At 48.5% G+C, this 25,781-nt stretch overlaps 1 protein-coding gene across 1 annotated transcript in view; it reads right to left on the reverse strand.

Annotated features, from left to right (window-relative positions):
- The window catches only part of LOC144729505 (uncharacterized), a 35,990-nt gene extending 16,760 nt beyond the window's left edge, over positions 1-19,230 (reverse strand). The window contains exon 1 of the mRNA XM_078609841.1: positions 16,912-19,230. Within this exon, the coding sequence (XP_078465967.1) occupies positions 16,912-17,365 (454 nt within the window). The 5' untranslated portion in view covers positions 17,366-19,230. The remainder of the gene's footprint in view (positions 1-16,911) is intronic.
- Between the last annotated feature and the right edge of the window lie 6,551 nt (positions 19,231-25,781).

Genomic DNA, 25,781 nt, shown 5'->3' on the forward strand with positions numbered 1-25,781 from the left:
CGGTATGGTACTATAGTAATAGAGCAAGTGCAGAATCACTGAACCGGAATTGATAGCTTGAAAGCATTTAGCGCGAGGCCCTTGAAAGTGCGGGGTCCGTGGCATGTGATGCTTGTGCTACTGGGATAATCCCGCTCTGACGTACGTGTAGGTACGTGTAGGTATGTGTGCGTTACCTAAGTCGCACACAGCACATGCGTCTGTAATAACACAAATTCACTATTGTGATTACGAAACAACACACAGGAGTAGGTATATATATATACACACACAGCAGTACCACAGTATGTAAGGCATACCTGTCAACCCCCATACGGTTTACCCCGTATTCTTGTACAGGGAAATTGAGTTTTCAGGTCCATACGGCCAACAGCAGATTCAATACGGGCAAAACATTTTGTGTTTGTCTCTTTGTTTGTGTTTCTGCCTTGTGATGGGACTTTGTAGGTTGAAGGTTGAGGTTTATAAGGGGCACGGGGTCACCAATACGGTCTGAATTGGTCTGTAAGAGGCATTACCTCTAATACGCCAGTGTCAATTCGATGGGCGTGTGCGTATGGGTGACTCCCCTAGGTCGACTCAGCCGCAAATGAGTACCTGTTGCGATGCGTAAACAATGCCCACAGACACAGGCGGCCGTGCGTGGTGGCTGCCCGCATCATCGCCTCGCGTGACGCGTCGACGACCTTTACAAGGTGCTGCTCGCTCGCAGCACCTGCCCCAATCGGTCTGTCGAGGCTATCCGGGGGACCTTTGTATTTTGCTTCGCTACGCGAGCGGGGGGGCAGGGGAATGCGTCGCAACGCGCGGGCAATTCCCCGGGCGAGTTCCCCTTTGAGTGAATCTTGAAATCCAATTAACCAACGAACGCGTCGCTTCCTCCAGGTGCTCGTTAAGGGGAGTTGGGGAGGGGGTTGGAGGGGGTGAGAGGGAGGGGGGAAAGGTGGGGGGGGGGTGGCTCCCCCCCCCCTCACCCCCCACACGGGGCTCACGCGCGCGCACGCATCGGGGTCCGGTCGCACCCGGTGATCGATCGTCGCTCATCCATCACCGTTCGTCACCTTCGCCCGATTCGTACAGGAAAATGATCACTGTTTGTTCTCGTGCATTTAGGTGAGAGTCACAATGGACTATCCATCATCATCGGGAATAAGTAACATGTAATCATCATCATCAGTGAATTCGTCGTCTTCATCATCATCATCATAGAAATACTAAGAACATCAACATCACCATTGGAATCTCATTTGCCAGTAAAAAATATGATAATTGGATTTTTACCCTTTTATCTGGCAACAAAACTGACACCTTTTTTACAAGGAGTCATGTTTGCATAGACCACAATACCTGCAGTCATAATGCAAACAAAAAATCAAGTATTCAACTTCAAGGACAGTGCATACATTATCAGAGTTGTGTTCTTTGTTTGCATTATGACTGCAGGTATTGTGGTCTATGCAAACATGACTCCTTGTAAAAAAGGTGTCAGTTTTGTTGCCAGATAAAAGGATAAAAAAACAATTATCACATCAACATGGTAGTCATTCGCACGTGTTCAATCCGCTGCTGGATGAAGGCCTTCCCAAGCTGCGTGAGAATCGTCATCGAGTCAATTCGACGATATTGATTCTTAATCAGAATCGGCAACAAGCATTATTCGTGACAATTTGCTTACTCCTACAATGTACTACTATCATGAGCCAAGAATGTCTGTGTCCCGCGCGTGACGTCACTCCACGTCGACCAGCCCCCCTCGTTAATATTCATGAGCAGGTAACATCCTACACATGAACCCACCCCCCTCATTAATAATCATGAGCAGGTGACGTCACTCCACATGTAGCACTCCCCCCTAATTAATAATCATTAGCAGGTGACGTTACTCCACATCGAACAGCCACTCATTAATAATCATTATAAGGTGACGTCTTCCAAATGGACACCCCCCTTATCAATATTAATTAGCGGGTGACGTCACTCCACATGGGGGGGCGAGGCGCCTCCTCCCCCCTCCTCGGCGTCAACTCACAACCCTCACTACAAAGGCAGAACCCTCACGTCACGTGATCTCCGTAACGCTGTTGAGACATCGAAGTAAAAAGGACGTCGTGATGAACAAGGGATTATAACCTTAAAAGGAAATAGGTCTGTGTCACCGCGCCCTCACAAATTGCACACGAATTGATGCAGTGAATATATCACGTCGCGGTCTGCTTTTCCCTTGCAAGTTTCAGATTTACTGCAATACACCCGTCCTTGGACGGGCAAAAGGCTCGCATACAAATGTTTGCACATACTTGGATAACATTGCAAGCGCAATTATATATCACTCACAATACATATCATCTACGGGACCATTTTTTTTGCCCGTATCACGATGATGAAAAAATAAGAAACTTTTTTGTTTACCCTTTCCGGCAATAACACATGATTATTTATATCAGTAAAAAATATAAATACGTAATTTACAAACCCAACAGCTGCACGTGGTGGTTACGTGGTCATGCTTCACCGCGCCCATGAGTGCGGGTTGCTGAATCTGTGACATCTGATTGGTGGGCATCTGTTGTGGAAAAGAGCTGTGGTGTTGGTGTACGGTGCTTTTTCTGCAATATTTTACTGTCTTTTCTTGGATTTTCTGTTTGCACATAGTCACTTTAAGATGTGTTCTTGTTCATGTTTTTGGTTTTTTGTTTGTTGCGGTTGCACCCGATTCAAGAGCCGAATGGCTCACAGGGCTATACCTAATAAATGAAACTTGAAACTTGAAAACTGTGTAGCTCATCGGATTCCTCCAGGACAAATAAATATATTCCGATTCCGAACGGGTTGCCCAGGACCGGTTCTTCTACCGTGAATTGCCACCGATGTTTGGCCTTGGCCAGGGAGCGAAGCTCGGTGCACCAACGGCCGTGCCACGGCTCCACGACACACACACACACACGTGTCCTCTCTATGTAGACAAAGTTTACACGAAGTTTTAAAACAGTCGTCAACTATCTTCTTGGTTCTTTCGGTAAAGTCACGTAGAAGGGAAATAATAAAATGATGAAAATTAAACATAATAAAATAATGCAATTCTCACGACGTTTCGGCCACAACGCAAGCAGCCGTCCTCAGAGGAAATAATAAAATAATAAAAATAAAACATTATAAAATACAATTCTCACGACGTTTCGGCCACAACGCAAGCAGCCGTCCTCAGAGGACATCTGCTTGCGTTGTGGCCGAAACGTCGTGAGAATATGCTTTATTTTTATTATTTTATTATTTCCCTTCTACGTGACTTTACCGAAAGAACCAAGAAGATTAATCCCTGCAGTCACGAAAACTTTAAATCGAAATAGTCGTCAACTATGTTCATTTTATATGATTCACGGTTGATTTTAGGGGCGAGATCGCGTGAATGAAATGCAAACTCCAGGACGTCTGTTCGTTAGGTGACAACTGTATTTATTTGGCCGTGTTGGGTGGAAGCGGGGTATACGACACACATTGACATTTTTTTTTACTGACGCGGCGATCAAACCCCCAAAAAGTAAAATCAATTATGAATCATAACATTGGCCGCGAAAGCTGACAACGTGTTAAATCGACGTTCGTTTTAGACCATAAAAGTTTCATGGAGAGCCAACAATGTATTTTTTTTTAACTGCAAGACGTTTTAACTCCAGCGACCAACTACAATGACATTATTGCATGACGCAAAAATGAGTAGCAATAAATACACACACTGGCATATATATAGGCGTCCAATGACGGATTATCCTTGTAGCAAAAGTATCATATGCTACGGGCCCCACACTTTCAAGTGCCCCGCGCTAATTGTTTTCAAGCTATTATCAATTCCGGTTCAGTGATTCTGCACTTGCTCTATTACTATAGTACTATACCGCCTTCAACTTTTATGAACCACTGGGTGTTTAAGGTTAGCGATTTGTCGTGGTATCTGGCCGTATAGCAAATGAAAAAATACAATTACTTTACTATGTAGGTTAAAATGTGTTTTAATATTTACGTTTTTTATTTTTATTTAGGGCCCCTTTATAACATATGCTACAGGCCCCGCACTACCTTAATCCGACACTGCAGACGTCATGTATGTTCTGATTAAATATAAAACTGATTTACATTGCGATGGATGATCTCCCGTGCGTAATTGGACCCAATGTTTCGGCCACAGCCACGCGGCTCCCACCTTCAACTATCGGTAAAAAGTTTACAACTCGGACATATTTAGGGGGACGAATGTGCAACGCGACTGCACACCACGTGCACACCGACGCGAGCATTCAATTACATTCATCGGGGTATTTCATTCGACGACGAATTGCCACTAAATTCTGGGTGTCGTGGAACGAAATCGGGCGCGTGGCTCGATCGTCGCCGGGTCGTCTCCCCGTGCGTCTCGCCGGTGTCGCCTCTGCGGCGTTGCCGTTCCCGTTTAATGTGCACGGCAGTTGTGATCGCTGAGCGAGCCTGAACATAGATTGTGCACAACATACACTGTCATCATCATAGCAGCAGCAGCCATGAACAATCCACTGTTGGTTTAACACGTAGGCTTTCGCGACCAATATTGTTCATAATCAACGATTTTTGGGTTTAGATCGCGTTATTTATAAATGTTTATAAATAACGCGATCTAAACCCAAAAATCGTTGATTATGAAAAATCCACTGTTGGATGAAGGCCGTCGCCATCTCAACACGGCCCTGCCGTGCAACGTTTCACGGAGTGAACTTCTTCGCATGCAAAGCTGATCTTAGCGCTCCAGTGCGTGCACTCCTTTGACTGCCGTTTCGTCATCAGCCTCTCCACCACCGACCAGGTGGCCAGGTGAAAAAAGAGAGAGCTTCTTCGATTTAAAGCTTTTGTGACTGCAGGGATTCATCTTCTTGGTTCTTTCGGTAAAGTCACGTAGAAGAGTAATAAAATAATAAAAATAATAAAAATAAAACATAATAAAACAATTCTCACGACGTTTCGGCCACAACGCAAGCAGCCGTCCTCAGGTGAAGATTTTTATTTTTATTATTTTATTACTTCCCTTCTACGTGAATTTACCGAAAGAACCAAGAAGAAGAGAGAGCTTCGTTTCCCATCGGATTCCTCCAGTCTACACACATCTTCGGATTCTCATTCCGATCATCCCTTCTTCGCCACGCACGACGTCTTTCTGTCCAAAGCACACTTGTCCATTTAACTGAACAGTCGGGTCACGCAGAGTCTGTCTGCCCGTACTCCGCCACGCTTCGCCAGTGCGGGTTCGTTGCTGAAGAGGGACGGCTGCTTGGACCTTTTCAGATATCGCTCGCCACCGACGCGAAGCGCGATTGGGAATGGGACTCAGAGATCGGCCGCTTCATTCGGAAGCCATCGGGAGCGATGCACTTTTAAAGCGTCTCGATTGAAACATTTATTTCTTAACAACTGATGTTTTTTTTCTTATTGGTTCTTTCGGTAAAGTCACGTAGACAGACCTGTTCTCCACCTGAAGACGGCTGCTTGCGTTGTGGCCGAAACGTCGTGAGAATTTTTTTATTATGTTTTATTTGTATTATTTTATTATTTCCCTTCTACGTGACTTTACCGAAAGAACCAAGTAGATGAATCCCTGCAGTCACGAAAGCCTTAAATCGAAACTGATGTTTTGTGTTTTAGATTGTTGTCCTTCCCCCGCACCTCCGATTAGCACGACAGGCTACGTACGGTGCGAAAGAAGTTCAACGTGCATACATGGCACGGCGCGCTAACCATTGGCGCCACAACTCCCAGCTTGTGACCTTAATAATTGACGATAATTCGACTCTTTGACGCGTCGATTGCACGGCCACCTTCCATTATCGACAATGAATAGACGATTTTATCGAAGTAAAAAAACCCATCGTCTGGAATTACTCCGCCGGCTCAGCTGACCGAGTTGATGACGTCACAATCGCTCACACGATGCTTGAAAGCACGTGCCGTCTGAATTATTTTCCGAAACCATGGCGCTCTAAAAGTCAACGCTAAGTTTGGCGAACGCCCTCTCCGATGTGTTTCCAACTTGACACGCGTGGGACGGCGATGCCGCGTCCGTAACATTTGGGGGGGGGGGGGGATTGGTTGGTGCGGCGTCGCAGCTGTTAGCAGCACGCAACCGTGGCCTGTGAACACGAGGAACCTGAGTTCGGATTCCCAGCCTCCCCCCCCCCCCACTCCTGTCACCAACCAGCCGCACTGACCGGCGTGGTGAAGTATGGTGAAATAACCAACCCCTCCCACCCCACGGCCATGATCGACACGGCATGGAGGAGGCCGTCATACATCCAGCAATGGATTGATAGGAAAGACAGCCGTGCATTATGTATTTTAAAATAAACTGTTGCGATATTTCTGGAGAAGAACAGTCGCCCCGAAAGGTCGAGAGTTAGTAGTTGTTACATGAGCAAACATATAGAATATTAAATACACATATTACACATGAAATATGCATATATATCCATACGTCACTAATAAATACGCATCACGTATATAATGCATGAGTAATGCAAATATGCATTTGCTTTATTCCCTTCGCTTTACGCGGTAGATGCGTTCCAAAGAAACAGGGGCGCACAAAGCGAATATAAGTTCATTTCAAACCGCATATAGCGAATTTGGAAATCGCACAAAGCGAACCCGCATAGAGCGAGAGAAACCTGTACACATCACGTACATAATCATGCCCATCAGCCTGTGCACCTTGCAGGCAGTGTTTTTTACAAGCAAGCTTCGTGGTTTTTAATTCGGGCAAACAAAACTCTGCATGGCGTGGCTGAAGCATCGACTTTTTGTTGCGAGTCTCATCAGCACCGTCGGGCGATCCCCGGTCTAAACAAGCGATTGCTGCGTTGGTCAAAAACATTCTATCCCATCTTCAGCGCAGCCAAACAAACAAACAAAAAACATGCGGCAAATCTAAGAAGAATAATAATAAAAATTTACATTTGGTAAGGCGGATTTCATCCGTAAATCCCAATGCGCCATTCTATGCGGCGGGTTTATTTTTGAATCTATTCCACGGGCCCCTGGCGCGGATGGTGCCAGCATCGCTGGCTGTCATCGCGCCGCTGCCTATTGTGTGCCCCCCCCCCCCCCTTAATGACTTCGTGAATAGAGACGCGCATTGTGAACGGCAAAAGCGCCATCCGCTAATTTAATTGGCCGCAAAAGTCGCGCCGCGCGCGTTTCATCGCGTGCGTGATACGAGACGCGACACCCCACCGCGTGTCATTCTAATGAGGCACAGCAGCCTTTATCGAACCACTGCTGGATGAAGGTCCCCCTCCCTCACCCCCATGCCCTGTCGTTGATGCAGAGGAGGGTGGGCGGGCGGGGGGGGTGGGATTGTGGCCATGCCTGCCTTCTGCGTTAGGTGCTCGCGAACAGCACTTGCCCCAACGGTCTGCTGAACGCGCCACGGTGGGTGGAGGTGGGCCTTCGTCTTTAGTTGACCGTACTTCACCACCGCTATGAGTCATTTGCACGTTGGTGAGATGTGCCGGAGCCAATTTGCCGGCGGGTCAGATATCGCTCGCCACTGATGTTAGCCGTGGCGTGGAATCGAACTCGGGTTCAAAGCGCAGTGCGCTCACCACTGTGGCACCGCTCCATCACCTCCAAAACAGAGACGAAGATCCCCCGTATAGCCTTCAACAGGCTGGAGGGGCAAGTGCTGTTAGCGAGCAGCACCTATGAAAGCCGGCACGGCACACGAAGGGGTGGGTGGCCAGTACCACGCACGGCCGCCTTTGTCTCCCCAGTGGCTATGTTTACACATTTACACCGGGTACTCATTTGAGGCTGAGACGACCTAGGGGAGGCCCAGTAGCACCCCCTCCCATACACACACACGTTAGTAATATAGGTTTTATACGTACGGATTATACTCGTAGTATACATACCATTGAAATACAGTATATTGGTACAATGCGTGTTATTTTATAAAACTGCCAATATTGTTAATAAAGGTCATATTTGACCAAACTTGGAATTCAGTGATAATTTATATTATACTACGTTGGTAGCATACGCATTCTTTTGTATACGATAGCACGTTAAAGACTATTTAAATCATATGGTAATTGTGTTATTATATTGGACCGGTACATGCACGACTGTCATGTGCTGGTAATGTTGAGTAGTCCGTACTGCGTGTTTCATACTGGGCACCACCTTAGCCATATCGTGAACCTTACGCACAGCACGAGTTGAAATTAATCTAAAACTATGTTTAGTTATACCAGCTAAGGCCCTCTGTGCTACGTCGCTCTTTTTTAGAAGCGACCTGGCCACAAATGATAGCCCAACGAAGTGGCTTATCACGTGGAAATGTATCGCAGCCAAATACTCTAAACGCACGCTGATTCTAAATGTGGAATAAAACCTCGGAGCGGAACCTGGAGACAAAATCCACGAGATCACGGAGAGAGAGACACGCAAACTCCAAATATACAGCAGGCGTCAGGGTCGGGATCGAACCCATGACCTCCTGTGTACCAGACGAGGTAGTTAACATCTCATAGCCACCGTGATCATGATGAGAGAGAGAGAGACGCAAACTCCAAATATACAAGGTGTTTCAAAATGATGGACCCAATTTAAAAGATATAGCGATTTCAAATCGGATCTTTTTTTTAACACCCTGTACAGCAGGCATTATCAGTGTCTGGATCGAAACCACGACATCCAGTATACCAGGCTAGGTAGTTAACATCTCCTAGCCACCGTGATCATGATGAGAGAGAGACACGCAAACTCCAAATATACAGCAGCAGGCGTCAGGGTCGGGATCGAATCCACGACCTCCTATATACCAGGCGAGGTCGTTAACATATCCTAGCCACCGTGATCATAATGAGAGAGATACACGCAAACTCCAAATATACAGCAGCAGGCGTCAGGGTCGGGATCGAACCCACGACCTCCTGTATACCAGGCGAGGTCGTTAACATCTCCTAGCCACCGTGATCATGATGAGAGAGAGACACGCAAACTCCAAATATACAGCAGCAGGCGTCAGGGTCGGGCTGGAACCCACGACCTCCTGTACACCAGGCGAGGTCGTGAACATCCCACCACCGCGACGCCCTATCAATTGTGGACGTTCACATGGGAACACGAGCACATATTGTACGCGTGTGTGTACACATTGGTAGTGTGTACGCATTGTTGGGGTCTATACATAGGCGGTGTGTATGCATAGGCGGTGTGTACGCGTGTGTAGCCGCAGCGTAGCGGTCAGCACGCTGCGCTACGAACCCCGGCCACACGAGTTCGACTCCCAACCTCACTTGTCACCACCGGTAACGATTATCATCTCACTCCGTGCCGAACCTCTCCCCCAGGTCCACTCGGCCTCAAATGAGTACAGCATCACTCCCAGAGAGACAAAGGCGGCCGGGCGCGATGTTCGCCATCCACCTCCTCGTGTACCGTGCCGGCCTTCATAGGTGCTGCTCGCTAACAGCACTTGCCCCAATAGTCTGTTAAGGCTACACGGGGGATCTTTGTATTCACCTGCGTGTATTTCACTGTAATGACGCTTTTGTAATGACTTTAAGTTGCAAATTAAATCAATGTCCGCCGATTCGGCAATATCACGCAATCATTAAATGTGTCATTAAAAGTACACACGATTGCGTGGCTAAGAACAAATATATATACTGTATAGTATGACTCTTGGGGTAGAATTACTTTAACCCTATAGTGGGAACTCTGAACTAGCTGTGCGTAGAAGTAATGGGATATTATTATTATAAGCTTAGCTTAGTCAATCCACTGCTGGAGGAAGGCCTCCCCACGTCGTGAGAGTCACAGGTGTCGATTGACCATACTTCACCACAATGGTGAGTGCGGGCTCGGTGAATATTGGGGAGAGGATGGTGGGGGGGGTTGACCCAGGACCTCGTTTCAGATGTAATTCGCCGCTGATGTGAGCCGTGATAGGGAATAGATATCAGGTTAACACATACATGTTAACATGTTACCACGGTGCATGGTCAACATACACGTGCATGTTACTTGATACTGCGAGCATTGAAAGTGTCGGTTATAGTGAAAGGTATTTCCGAAGTCGATTATATAATTTAAAAAAAAACACTCTCACACATTCCGGTATATTTACGTATCATATCATACACCGTACACATATATCACGAAATAAGTAACGCATGCTTCCAAACAAAGGACGTCTCGGCACATGTAAAACTAAATCATGTTTGTGCTTTACAGAACTCATAGACTACACGGCATCGCAGGAGTACATCTCAGCAGCAGCGTTGCTTCAATGCAAGCAACACTGAACCTGGGTTCGCCACTAAGTGTCTCATCAGCAGTTGACGTTTGCTCGAACCAATGCTCGTTAACTGCCCGATGTTTATTGACATCGGCAAAGGGAGCTTAATTTCTCTAATGAATGTTCTGCAACATCCGCTTACCTGCATAGGGCCAATTCATTCACTTTTATACTCGCGGTGTCTATGTATCCTTCCCCCGGTTGGCTACGTACGGTGCGAAAGAAGTTCAACACACTCTACACACATACGTACAGTACCTTAATAGAGCTGGCTGAAGACCTGCCTACCGTCCTTCGGTCACTGGAGACATCCATACTTCACCACGCTGGTCAGAAAATGGTTGGCCAAATTGGGCGTTCGCGAAAATGCGCTAAGCACATCGCCACCGCTCCACCCGCTGTTACATCTAATGTCGTATAATTATAGAGTATAAATATTTAATTAAAGCGTATAATTAAACTGACGTACGTCCTAACGGCGTTCTATAAGAGACAAAAAGCAGACGCGTTGTCTAGATGTCGGTCAGGTTTAATCCTACAACTTAAAAAAAATCGATCTGCATTTTATTCAAATGCGAGTTAATCAAGGTTTACAAAAGATTACATCCGGAGGTTATGAAGAGTGCTGATGCCAAAATCTGACATCATATTTTAAATAACTGTTCTTTTTTTATGGATACGTTTTGTAAGACTGACGCTAAAGCCGATAAAAAGCAGGTTGACACCCACGACGCGAAGACAAAGATCCCCCGTATAGCCTTCAACAGACTGTTAGGGCAAGTGCTGTTAGCGAGCACCTATGAAGGCTGGAACAGCACACGAAGGGGTGAGAAGGCCAGCACCACGCACGGCTGCATTTGTCTCCCCAGTAGCGATGTTTACACTTCACACCGGGCACTCAATTAAGGCTGAGTCCGCCTAGGGGAGGCCCGTGGACTGCTTGGGATAATCGTCACTGGTGTTGGTCCTGAGCGGGAATCAAATTCGGGTAGTCCGGTCCATGGTGCAGTATGCCAACCACTGCACCACCGCTCCCCAGTTCATCTTATAGTAATATAACCACACGCAAGCACACTCACATTGAAATACAATTATAAAGAAATTACTGGAGAAATATTTCGCAATTTCGGAATAATTAAGTTATGCATATTATACCGTCTGTAAATTATTAGTAAAATGTATGTGCGTAGCCTTGTTTACATTTTAACGGGATATGTGCTCGTGATAATCTCTTAAGTGGCAGCAACTTAGTTAAGAAAACTTTACCAACATATCTAGAAATAGTTTTCAATTAGACGAATATTAATTGAATCGTTTATATTAACACCGTCATATAGAGGCTATTTATCTATCTCCTATACAACACCGTGATATATCCAGCCGCGTATAGATCGTGGTGACAGGTGCTGTTTGCGAGCACCTATTTAAACAGTTGTATGAACGAATCACGATTGTTGTGGGTCGGCACCACCCCACGGCCACCTTTGTCTCCCCAGTGGCTGGAGGTGACGCGGCGCACTTTTAACGGCTCAATTAAAGGCTGAGTCGACCTAGGTGTAGGCCAATGAGAGGTTTCAGATACCACTTTGTGTACTGCGGTGTCACCGATGTAAACAAAGACAAAGATCCCCCGTACAGCCTAAACAGACTGTTGGGGCAAGTGCAGTTAGCGATCACCGATGAAGGCCGGAACAGCACACGAGGGGGTGGGTGGCCAGCATCACGACCGGTCTTCCTCGCGGCGATGTTTACGCACCGCAATCAGGTACCCATTTTGAGGCCGAGTCGACCTAGGGGAGGACCAGGACCGGATCAGATAATCGGTGTCGTTCCGTGAGCGGGAACCGGGTTCGTAACGTAGCGCGCTAGCCACTGCACAACTGCCCACCCCACCACTCTTACACAGACACGATGATCCCCCTGTCATCAGCGAACCAAGTCATTTGCCTCTCCCCGGAGTGCGACGCTAAAGCCAATACAGAGCCGGCTGAATGGCGCTACAGGTTACTCTGACATCGAGTAAATATATATACACACGCAGCAAATCGGTGAATGTAACATGCACTGCACTTTTTTTTTTTTTACAAAGTGCATGTTGCAATATATAGGGATACGTAGCTGAATGCTGCATGCGGCCGTCTGGAACGCTCTCCCTTCCTCGATTGAAAACTCGCTACTTTAGAAATGCATTTTTATTTTTCAGTCTCTTGTCCTTCCGCACTCACCTCCGATGAGCGCGGTTGGCTGCGTACGGTGCGAATGAAGTTCAACGTGCATACAAACATGTTACATACATGTAGAAACAACGCAGTCGCGTTGGTCTTTAACATTGTCTTTTATGAATGTTAAACAGCAACGCTGAACGTTTCATGCAATGGCCCGTCTCCAAAGCAGAGAGGCAACCGACGTGTCACACCGTGGTGGAACCCTGAGACATCTTGGGGAATGTTTAAGTTGACAAATGAATAGATTTCGATTTAAAGCTTCGTGACTGCAGGGATTCATCTTCTTGGTTCTTTCGGTAAAGTCACGTAGAAGAAAAATAATAATAAAATAATAAAAATAAACATAATAAAATACAATTCTCACGACGTTTCGGCCACAACGCAAGCAGCCGATGAATAGATTAAAGTTTCATTAGAACCGGTTGGTTTTTGTTTTCTTCTTACAGGAGTGCTGTGTCATTCTGATATCACAATGATGATTCACACCCGTATGTCAAATCTACTGCTGGATGGATGCCTCCTCGCGCCGTGACGGTTGATTGACCATACTTCACCACGCTGGTCAGGCAGTGCGGGTTGGTGATCTCACTGGGGGCCCTGGATCAGAGCTCACTGCGCTAACCGATGCGCCACCGCTCCACCCGCATTGAAATGAATGAGAGGTCGTGGCCATGGCGCCGTAAGCTCGTACCCACATTTACGTGCATGCGATACATGATGCAGTCCATACTCTTTGGGTCTTTCGGTAAAGTCACGTAGGTATAAAATAAAATAAATCACGACGTTTCGGGCGCAACACAAGCAAGCGTCCATCATCAAGTGGGAAAGCGATGATGATGGGTGCTTGTGTTGCGCCCGAAACGTCGTGATTTAATTTATCTTATACCCACGTGACTTTACCGAAATAACCAAAGAGTATGGGACCCTTGCAGTCACGAAAACTTCAAATCTAGAATGCTGCAGTTCGTTTCGCATCGACCTAAGTAAACACTGCACTTACAAAGTGTATTATGGGTGGCGGTCGTGGTGACGGTGGCAGAGAGGTTAGGTCACTGCGCGTATGGAACCGACGGCCTGAGTTCGAGTCTAAGTCACGGCTAACATCAGTGGCGAGCGAATTCTAAACCAACCCATGGCAGCCCCTTTAGACCATCCGCAGCGGATTGACAACTAACATTATTTTATTATTAAATTTATATACCGTATATATAGCATGTAAGTTAGAGGGCTATGGATCTAAGCAAACACATTTTGTCTATACAGATGTATAGACTTACATTTCATCACGCGTACATTTCAGTTGCAATCTATTAGTTCTGAACGCCAGTTTTATACTTGCATGTGCACGAAATGTACACATTTTATTACATAATGTAGTCTATCGGCTAGATTATAAATCACATGTTCTATATATGTAGGATATATTCGTTAATTGTAGAATACAATGCACATGCAAGGCGCGTGTACACGTTCACCTACCCGTGTTAACCAACGCGGTGAAGTATGGTCAAATACCCCCCCCCCCCCCCCGCAAACCGCACACCCTTAGGATAGGCCCTCATCCAGCAGTGGATTGCCAAGGGGCTGTACCCAGACATGTTATGGTATGGGCCATGGGATCTATGGAATTATGACCGTGCGCTCACGTTTATGTAAATATGCATACCGTGGACTTACGCAAAAAATAACGGGTTGATAAAAGTTAGAACAGCATACATATGTCGCTACGTTTATACATCTTTGTCTTCAATACGAAAACAAAGATACCCCGTATAGTCTCAACAGGCTGGAGGGTGAAGTGCTGCTAGCGAGCGCCTACGACCGCCGTGACACGGCGCACGAGGGGGTGGCGTGACCAGCACGACGCCCGGCCGCCTTTGTCTCCCCAGTGGCGATGTTTACACACCGCACCAGGTACTCATTTGAGGCTGAGTAGACCTAGGGGAGTTCCAGGACCTGCTCAGATAATCTTCATTGGCGTTGGCCGCGAGCGGGAATTGAACTCGGGTCGCCGCGGTTCGCAGCGCAGCGCGCTAACCGCTGCACCACCGCTCCCCACGTGTTCACTACGCGCGTGCATAGACGGGGGGGGGGGGGTTCTACCGTCGAACACTCCGACACAACATGCCGGGAATCATTTTGGCCACGACACATCCAAACCGGGCTCCTTTAATTTTGGCCATATCGAATTTTGTTTTTAGACCCGTTCATATAGGACTATAGGAAATCATTTCGCGTACAATAATATCCGGTTCTTATGAATATAAAACATCTTGTAACTCTTGTAGTGGTAGTGCCTTACGCCGTCCATGCCTTCGTCTCTTGCTGCAAGCCACCTTTGCAGCGTTCCGGAAAATATCGAGTGAGAAATCCATCCGTAAATACACGTGTAACTTCTTTTCGTAGTCTACATACACATTACATATACGGTATAGTATATATGATTATGGATCTATAGTAGATATGACTGTGTATCTAGAGTATAGAGGATTATGGATATATAGTATACAGGACTGTGTCTCTAGAGTATATAGGACTATGGATATAGAGTATATAGGACTGTCTCTATAGTATATAGGACTGTGACTCTAGAGTATTTAGGGCTATGGATACTAACGCATGCTCAATTCCACGGTAACGGAATTGCAGACTGAACAGCATCGCAACGTAATTTAACATGAACAAATGGGGCCGTTTGCCGTTTCTAAATGGTCTTAATCCAGCAGGTGGATGCGACGCGTACAAGAACAACTTCGATTGCCGCGTCTTACTGATAAGCGTAAACATTTGCGCCTCTAATTCCATTCCCGTACGCGTGCGATGGGCTAACTCCACACACAGCCGATGCGTACTCCGACACATAAACACGACACGCGCACTTTCATAACGGGACTAAGGATATACGAGCATACTATTTGGGTCTTTCGGTAAAGTCACTCGGATATAATATAAAATAAAATAAATCACGACGTTTCGGGCGCATCAGGTGAGAAAGCGTAGCTTTGACTTTACCGAGAGAACCAACGAGTATGGATTCCTGCAGTCACGAAAGCTTCAAATCAACATCTATGCGCACGTGTGTTTGTTTACTGTGATATGAAGACGGGTCATTGCCCGAAACGTCGCCTGCTATACAGTTTTTCATCCAGCAGTAAACTGACATCGAACTATGTGTGGGTACATATACATGTAGGCTACACCGCACGTGCTAAATGGATAATTGCTATGAAACCAAGCGAGCGCGCATATTGGTGTAGAGGTACCAAGCTACGTACACTCGCACGACACGAGGATAGGTGACGGACTGTCGCTATATAATGTACAGGCTTACACCAGCACGACACCCGGCCGCCTTTGTCTCCCCATTGCCGATGCTCACACCGGCTGAGTCTATGAACATAACCATATTAATGCGCACATCGTGATATGTCGGGGGATACGGAATCAGACGTTTGGCGGCTTTGGGCGGCTAGCGGTGAATCGACCCTGGCTAAATCATAATGATGATGATTGTGCTGTGGGTGTTAATATTTGTGTTATTTTCGCGACTGAGACCGTCATGCGATCCCGCCTGTTGGGCATGGGCCCCTTTCGGGAGATGACGCGGCATTAACGCTCTGAGATTTAATTTTAAAAATCAACAGCCAGATCCTGTGCACGTGTGGATACGTGTGCGTGTGTGAGATGCTCGCAAACAGCACTTGCCCCAAAAGTCTGTGAAGGCTATACGGGTGGGGGGGGGGGGATCTTTGTGTGTACGTGTAATTACTTGCCACTCGATTAGCACCGTTGGCTACGCACGGTGTGAAAGAAGTTCAACAAACATACATACACATACTCCACACGGCGGACACGCTTGCAAACGGCATGTCCCATTCAAGGAAGCTTTCCACGACACACTCGATGTGTCTGCAGCGGTTAGCGCTACGCTGCGATACGAACCTGGCGACCCGGGTTCCATTCCCGCTCCGGGACAATTCCAGAGACTATTATCTGAAGCGGTCCTTGGGCCTCCCCTAGGTCGATTCAGCCTTAAATGAGTACCTGGTGCGGTGTGTAAAATATCAGCGCTGAGGGGACAAAGGCGGCTCGGTGTTGTGGATGGCCCAACCCACCCCCGTGGCGGCCTTCATAGGTGCTGCTTGCTGCTCGCTAACAGCACTTGCCCCAACAGTCTGTGAAGGCTACTCTATGGAGGTGGGGGAGCGAGGGGGGATCTTTGTCTGTCTCCAAAAAAAATAAGCAATCGATGTTTAAAAAAAACAATCCTAATTGTTGCACAAACACACCGGGGGGGTGGTGGTGGTGGTGGTGGGAGATCGGGGGGGGGGGGGGCTGTCCACGCGTCCCCTGCACGCGACTCACCGTGCGCCTCGTGGTAGCGAGCATGATGAGCATGATGATGATGATGAGGAGGTGGAGGAGGAGGCGAGAGGAACGCGGCGTGGATCCCGAGCCCCAACAACTCCGCCGCGGGTCTCGACAGCGGCTTGAGAAGCCGCGGCGGCGGCGACGAAGACGACGACGATGAAGACGACGACGACGAGGACGATGACGACGATAACAACAACGACGTCGACGAAGAGGTCACCGAAGCTGCCGCGGCTGCTGCTGCAGCTGCAGCGGCAGCAGCTGCAGCAGCCGCAGCGGGCGCCGAGAGAATGTCCTCGATCATGAACGAGCGGTAGCGCCGCCGCTGGGATTGAACCAGCACCTTGGGCCTGAAGGGCACGGCCAACATCTCGGCGTGCAGATGAGGCGCGTGCATCATGGCGGGGTGAGGCTGTAGCCGGCGCCGCTGGCCCTCATAGATGTACATGAGGGCGCATAGAGAGTCGGGGCAGGGCAGGGAGGCTCGCTCCGGACTGCTCGGTGGAGGGAGTCGGTCTCGCCCCGAGTCTCGGCTCGACGCGTGGTCTGCGTGTGTGTCGGTCGGTGTGAGAGTCTGAGTGAGTGTGTGTTGTCTGAGTGAGTGTGTTGTGTGGGTTGTCGGGGTGAGAGTGGTGAGAGTCTGAGTGAGTGTGTTGTGTGGGTTGTCTGGGTGAGTGTGTTGTGTGGGTTGTCTGGGTGAGAGTGGTGAGAGAGAAGTGAGTGTGTTGTGTGGGTTGTCTGGGTGAGAGTATGGGAGTCTGAGTGAGCGTGTACGTCTAAGTAAGGGAGTATGTGTGTCTAAGTGAGAGAGTGTGTGTGGGTGTCTGAGTGAGGGAGCGTGTGTGTCGGTGTGTGTCTGAGTGAGTGAGTGTGTCTAATTGAGGGTGTGTGGGTGTCTGAGTGAGAGTGTGTGTCTGAGTGAGCGAGTGTGTGTGTGTGTCTGAGTGAGGGAGTGTGAGTGAGGGAGTGTGCCTAAGTGAGAGAGTATGTGTGGTTGTCTGAGTGAGAGTGTGTGTCTGAGTGAGCGAGTGTGTTTGAGTGAGAGTGTGTGTGTGTTTGAGTGAGTGAGTGTGTTTGAGTGAGGGAATGTGAGTGTGTGTCTGAGTGAGAGTGTGTGTCGGATAGAGTGAAGCCTCAATAGGTGCTCGCTAACTTCCACACTTTGCCCCGGCGGACTATGTAATCGTCTCTTGTGTGTGTGTGTGAGTGTCAGTGTGAATAGCCTGCCGTGTGTGAGTGTGTCAGTGTGAATAGCGTCCTGTGTGTGTGAGTGTGTCAGTGTGGATAGTTTCCTGTGTGTGTGAGTGTGTCAGTGTGGATAGTTTCCTGTGTGTGTGTCAGTGTGAATAGTTTCCCGTGTGTGTAAGTGTGTCAGTGTGAATAACCTGCCGTGTGTGTGTGAGAGTGTCAGTGTGAATAGCCTCCCGTGTGTGTGAGTGTGTCAGTGTGAATAGCGTCCTATGTGTGTGTGAGTGTGTCAGTGTGAATCGTCTCCTGTGGGAGTGTGTCAGTGTGAATAGCCTCCTGTGTGTGTGTGAGTGTGTCAGTGTGAATAGCCTCCCGTGTGTGTGTGTGTCGATGTGCGTGCGTGTGAGCGTCGTGTGGCCTCAATGTGCACCTAGGCTGGCACAAGCGACGTGGTGACTTCGCTACTTAGTGACGGCTTGTTGTTGTTGTTGTGCTGGTTCTCACTCAGTCTGCGGTGTCATGCACAGACGCACGTGCGTGTGTGTGTGTACATGTGTGTGTGTGTATATGTGCGTGTGTGTATGTGTGTGTGTATATATGTGGGTGTATATATGTGTGTGTGTATGTGTGTGTGTGTATGTGTGTGTGTATATATGTGGGTGTATATATGTGTGTGTGTATATGTGTGTGTGTGTATATATGTGCGTGTGTGTGTGTGTGTATATGTGCGTGTGTGTATATGTGTGTGTGTGTATATGTGCGTGTGTGTGTATATATATGTGTGTGTGTGTATATGTGCGTGTGTGTGTATATGTGTGTGTGTATATGTGCTTGTGTATGTGTGTATATGTGTGTGTTTATATATATGTGTGTGTGTGTATGTGTGTGAATATGTGCTTGTGTATGTGTGTGTATATGTGCGTGTGTGTATAAACGTATATATGGATATGCGGTGTCTCGCTCTATATGGCGTATGTAGCGATGTGTTAGACACTCGAATGTAGATGATTTAACTCTTCAAAGCATGGGCGGTCGGATTAAATGTAAAGCAATTACGGCGGCGTCGTGTGCTCATGAATTGCTCAACTTACATCGAGCGAAACAAATGAACGAGAGAACTCACGGTTGACTTTGTCGGACCTCCTCTGCGCTGCGCGCCCCCCCCCCCCCCCCAATGCCCCCCTCTCTAGTTGAACACAACCCACATTAGTCCGCGGTTGCAAAGTGAAGAATCGATCGTGGGGTAAGTAACGCGCCTTCTTAGACGGGCACGGGAAAAAAGAGGAAACGTCCCAACGCGCTTTGCCCCGCGACTTGGACCACGAGCGTGAAGCTTTAGACGACCACGAACACCCCCCCCCGGGCCCCCCACCACGTGCGCACGCAACTACGTCGATACTAACTCCACAACGGCGAGCGGGTCGTGGGAGTCGGAACCGGTAGGGCTATCGTCAGACGCAACTCCGAGACGAGCCTCTTGTTGTTTAGCGGTAAGTCGGCGGGCGGGCGGGCGGGGGTCGAGGGAGATAGATAAGAGAAGAGATTCGGCGAGTGACCGAGCATGCAGGGAGAACGATATCGCGTTGCGTGCAAAGAACGCGCCCGGCGTGTTCGGGGCGCCGGAGCGAAGTGATGGTGGAGTGGACCGGGACGGGTTCCCGGGGTCTGCCTGGGGAGGGGTGGGAGAGAGGCAGGGGTTGAGTGGGGTGGGGTGGGGTTGGGTTGGAGAGCAATGTGAGGAGGAGGAGGAGGGGGGAGGAGGGCACAGAGTGACTGCCCCCTTCCAAGACAAACTTGTGAGCTGCTGCTTGATTGCGAGATGCTGCGTGTGCGCGCGTGTATGGGGAGCGGTGGCGCAGCGATTAGCGCGCTCTCGTTACGAACCCCGGACACCCGAGTTCTATTCTCGATCACGTTCTCCAACACCAGTGAAGATTGGCTGAACCCGTCCCGGGGCCTCTTCGAGGTCGACTTAACCTCAAATGAGTATCTGATGCGGTGTGTAAACATCGCGACTAGGGAGACAAAGGTGGTCGGGCGTGATGCTGTTCACTCGCCCTCTCGTGTGCCGTGCCGGTCTTCATAGGTGCTCGCTAACAGCACTTGCCCCAACAGTCCGTTGAGGCTATAGGGGGGATCTTTGCCTTTGTTCAATGTTTGCGTGACATCCAACATTAAGCAGTCCAGGTTATTGATGATCCCAGGAACGGCTAATTCTCTCCAGCCGTCATTCGTTCATCAGCCGCCTCCTTATCGCTCTTCTATCGCTACTGCCATGGCTACGGTTCCTGTAAACTGTATTTGTTGATTCCTTCTCCCGTGTCGAGGACTTTTTTTTTTGGTCTCATTAATATGTATATATTTCTAGATTTGAAGCTTTCGTGACTGCACGGATTCATACTCTTAGGTTTTTTCGGTAAAGTCACGTAGGTAAAAACATTAAATTAATAAAAGTAAAATACACACAACGCACCCGTATTTACGTACGGATATCGTTCGGTGTGTACGTATAATTTATATTTATTATATGCATTACCTGTTAGGTATGTTGAACTTATTTCACGTCGTACGTAGCCAACCGTGCTAATCAGAGGTGTGATCACTATGTATCCTATTTATCTATGTTGCAATGTTATCTCGGATGTTTGTAAGTGACTAGCGTGTCTGTATTCAGGCGCATTCATCCGAACTGACTATTTTTGCTTATTTTACCAGGTAAGGCCCACAGCTCTATAGCTATTTTTCAGAAGCGACCTGGCGATCACAAATTACGGCTCAAACAAGTGGCTTATCACGTGGAAATGTATAGCAGCCGAATCCTTTAAACGCGTGATGTTGATTCTAAATGTGGAGGGAAAACAAGCATGACCCGGAGAAAAATCCACGCGACCACGGGGAGAGAGAGAGACACGCAAACTCCAAATATAGAGCAGCAGGCGTCAGGGTCGGGATCGAACCCACGTCCTCCTGTATACCAGGCGAGGTAGTTAACATCTCCTCACCACCGTGATAATGATGATGATGAGAGACACGCAAACTCCAAATACACAGCAGGCATCAGGGTCGGGATCGAACCCACGACCTCCTGTATACCAGGCGAGGTAGTTAACATCTCCTAGCCACCGTAGCGCTACCGTATTAGTTTAACTGTGTGCACTACCATTTGGGTGCTAAAGAAAACAAAATAAAAACCGGAGTGGGTTTTGGGGCAGCACACGTTGCCCAAACAGAGTGGTCGAGACTCACAAAGGAGTAGCAGGCAAAGGAGGAAAAAAGGCGCTCGCGATGAAGCGACAAGCTCAGTGTGCGTGCAGGTGCCGTATCTGCGCATTATTGCATCGCACGGTCACGAGAGACGGCCACGGGGGTTGGGAGGTCGTTTATCCAGCCGTGGATAGATCATGGGACCTCCGATGAGCACGGTTTGGCTACGTACGGTGCGAAAGAAGTTCAAAATACATAAATAACATACGTGGCTGATGATGGTAATGCTGCATTTGTGGTCCAATCCAAGCTTTCCCAAAAACTTCACCACGCTGCAACTTACCGCGTGAACCAATCTTCTCCGAATCGATCTTCTGCGTAACAACTCGACTCGATTGAGCTGTTACACGCTGCACACGCCCGATGATTGCTACGCGCAGCTATCGCGCGCTCGTTGAAAAATCACGCCAATACATTGACAACCGAAAGCTCCCTGATACTTCCCATTGTTTGGTTAGACATGAAAGTTCATAGTACTTTGCGGGTGCATAGCTTAAAGGCCATCCTTTTGCGTATGTGTATATATCAGTATGTAAGTGTGTGTGAATATATATGTGTATGTATGCACGTGTAGAATATATACATACACGGATCGCGTGGTAGTTAGCGCAGTGCGCTACACAGCCGACAACCTAAGTTCGAATACCGGCCACGGTTGAACATCAGTGGCGAGTGAGTTCTGAATCGCTCCTGGGCCTCCTCTAGATCGACTAAGCCTAAAGTTAATGTGCGACGTGCAATCATCAGCACTGGGGAGACAAAGGCGGTCGGGCGTGGCTCTGGCCACACCCACTCCGCCCGCGTGCTGTGCCGGCCTTAATAGGTGCTCGCTAACAGCACTTGCCCTACCGCCTGGTAAGAGGCTACCCGAGGAATATTTTATTATTTGTGCAGCTACCTAGAAATTTGAATGCGGCAGAATATATTTATATATTTTAGATCATATTCGGCATGCCTTCGCATGTATATATCGCGCTGCAGACTACTGATAATTGCAACAAATGTTGGTGCCAGTTATCCTGTTGACGAAAAGCCATTTTCGACTCGATGCGGACCTTAGATTAGAACAAAGGACATCTAATGAATCCGTTTCTTTTACTTGTTTATAAAATATATATGCAACTTTGCTCCACGAGTTTATCGCAGCTTATACAATATTTTACTTTATACCACTTTGCTTTGGGGTGTGTGTCGCGAGCGGTGATGCAGAGGTTAAGTGCGCTGCGAACCCGGCCACCCGAGTTCGATTCCCAACCACGGCCAACAGAATTGGGCGCGGGGAATATCTGAATCGGTCCTGCAATGCGTTCTCTACTTTCGCCAAGTCCGCACTGACCAGGATGGTGAAGTATGGTCAAACAACCCCTCCACCCACCCACCCACGACTGACACGACGTAGAGTCGGCCTTCATCCAGCAGCAGATTGCCAGAGGACGCGCGCATTCCAGTGGAGTAACATCATCATCATCAGCTACGATCATCATCAGCAGCAGCAGCAGCAGCAATGCTCTGTCAACAAACAGGCCACAGCGCTGCTGATGACTCTAGGAGAGAATCAAACCCGTCCTGAGTCGAAACGCGACAGGAAAACATTGTGGAGGGCCGGGCGGTACAGACGGATTCGTCCAATGTATGTGCGGACCGCGAGTTTAATACAACAGCACGCCTCTGCACGTATCAACTTGCTCAACCCGAGCTGTGAATGCTTCGATATTTTGCATTGCCTTTGTGCTGTTCGCCTTTTGGCGCTGTTCTCCTGGTCCAACGACCGGTGGCAGAGATGAGGCGATAAAGGAGGCTGTGTCTCTTGAGTAGGCCAATCAGTTTCACAAAGACAATGCATTACTTATTATCGAAGCGTGCTTGCGTTCATGTTTCGCCACGAAGCATGCGTGGTAAATGCAGACTTGCTACGTTGCAATAATAGTTGTCTACTTAGGAGTTTGGACATCTTACCAGCTCCTGTAATATTTCCGGACAGGCTAAAGCCTTTTATTTTTTCATCACTTCGCTATCGGAAAAAAACCGAGTCCCATATGTACGTTGAACTTCTGTCGCACCGTACGTAACCAACATTGCGCTCATCGGAGGCGCGCGCGAAGGACACAAAACTAAACGCGCTCGTAAAGAAATGAGTTTCCCATCGAGGTGATTTAAACGCGAAGAGCTCCAGCAACTTACTCGTATCGCAAGGGAGAGAGCTCACCCCAGACTGGCATCGAGACCGTGGCGTGCCGCGACTCACGCGAGGGATGAGAGCCAATCGCGCCTCGTGGGTTCTGCTCGGCACGAAGCAGATGAACAAAGTTCGTGGCTGGCAGCAATTGTTTGGCCGGCTATCACAACCGCACGGCAATTGCAATCCACGACCGCGATGTTAATAAACTCGACGGGGTTATTTGCTTAAATGACCGGGTTGTGGCGCGCGCTGTTCCGCTGCGTATGTACGCATGTTGTTTCGTGCGTGTGCCTTTATTCTATTCAACTAAACTCTTTTGTGTTTTGCCAGGGAAGGCACACTGAGCTGTACAGCTCTTTTTCGGAAGCGACAAATGATAGCTCAACGAAGTGGCTTGATTCTAAATGTGGAGAGGGCGGTCGGAAATCGGAGGACCCGGAGAAAAATCCACGCGACCACGGGGATAGAGAGAGAGACACGCAAACTCCAAATATACATCAGCAGACACCAGGATCGGGGTCGAACCCACGCTCTCCTGCATACCAGGCGAGGTAGTTAACATCTCCTAGCCACCGTGTCGCCTTTGCGGGGCGCGTTAGTGTAGCGCTTAGCTACAACCGTCTGTAATGATTATCTGAACCGGTTCTGGGCCTCCTCTAGGTCGACTCAGCCTCAAAATGGTACCTGGTGCGGTGTGTAAACATCGTCACTGGGGAGACAGTTGCTTGTTAACAGCACTTGCCCCTTGCAGTCTGTTACAGGCTACACGGGGGGTGATTCTCTTGGTGTGTGTATGTGCGTGTCTGTGTGGGGTGTAGGGTACGTTCGCGTGCATGTCGTGTACTTGGCAATGTGCGTACGTCCGTCTATTTGTACGTGTGCGTGTGTGTGTGCGATCTATGTTTCTCGTGTGCGTGTGTGTATGTGCATTCATTGGTGCTCTTTGACTGCACTTGCCACCAACATCCTGCTCAGGCTATCCGGAGGATCTTTGTCTTTGTTTCATGCGTGAGTGTACGTGTGCACGTGCGTTGTGTATGTTCGTCCGCACACGTGTGTGTGTGTTGTGTGTGTCTTGTGACGTATATGTTGTGTGTACACGTGTGTGCCTCTCGTGTGTGTGTGTGTGTATGTGTAGAGGGAGCGGTAGTGCAGCGCTTAAAGCACTGCGCTACGAACACAGCTATCCGAGTTCGATTCACACTCACGGCCAACATCAGTGGCGAATGTCTGAACTGATCCTGGATACCCCCCCCTCCCCTAGGTCGACTCAACTTTAAATGGACACTGGTGCGGTGTGTGTGTGTATATATATCAGCACTCAGCGGTGTGTGTGTGTGTATATCAGAACTCAGTGGACAAATGCGGCCACTGGTGGCTCATTTCACGTCCCCCCCCGCCCCCTCGTGTGCCGTGGCGACCTTAATAGGTGCTCGCTAACGGCGCTTGCCTCCCAACAAGCTTTCAAAAGGCTACAGGGTGCATCTCTGTCTTTGTGCGTGCTTGTACACGCGTGTAAGCTTGTTGCGTGTGTGGGTGTATTGTGGGTGTATGCTTGCGCGCATCGATGTATATCTGTGCGTGCATGTGCATCCCAACACCTATCGAGAGTACCTGGTGCGGTGTGTAAACACATCTGTGCTGGGGGGTAGGGGGTCTTATTTCTGTATATAATATGTATGTTCATATGTGTGTGGCATGTGTGTGTGGCGTGTGTGTGTGTGTGGCATATGCATGTGTGGTGTGTGTGTGTGGTGTGTGTGGCGTGTGTGTGTATGGCGTCGTGTGTGTGTGTGTGGCATATGCATGTGTGGTGTGTGTGGCATGTGTGTGTGGCGTGTGTGTGTGTGTGGCATATGCATGTGTGGTGTGTGTGTGTGGTGTGTGTGGCGTGTGTGTGTATGGCGTCGTGTGTGTGTGGTGTGTGTGGCATGTGCATGTGTGTATGTGTGGTGTGTGTGTGTGTGTGGCATGTGCATGTGCGTATGTGTGGTGTATGTGTTTGTATGTGTGGCGTGTGTGCGTGGCGTCGTGTGTGTTGTGGTGTGTGTGTGGCATGTGCATGTGTGTATGTGTGGTGTATATGTGTGTGTGTATGTGTGGCGTGTGTGCGTGGCGTCGTGTGTGTTGTGGTGTGTGTGTGGCATGTGCATGTGCGTATGTGTGGTGTATGTGCGTGTGTGTATGTGTGGTGTATGTGTGTGTGTGTATGTGTGGCGTGTGTGTGTGGCGT

This window comes from Lampetra planeri, chromosome 32 (assembly GCF_965212315.1).
Source record: "Lampetra planeri chromosome 32, kcLamPlan1.2.h2, whole genome shotgun sequence".
Lineage (NCBI taxonomy): Eukaryota > Metazoa > Chordata > Hyperoartia > Petromyzontiformes > Petromyzontidae > Lampetra > Lampetra planeri.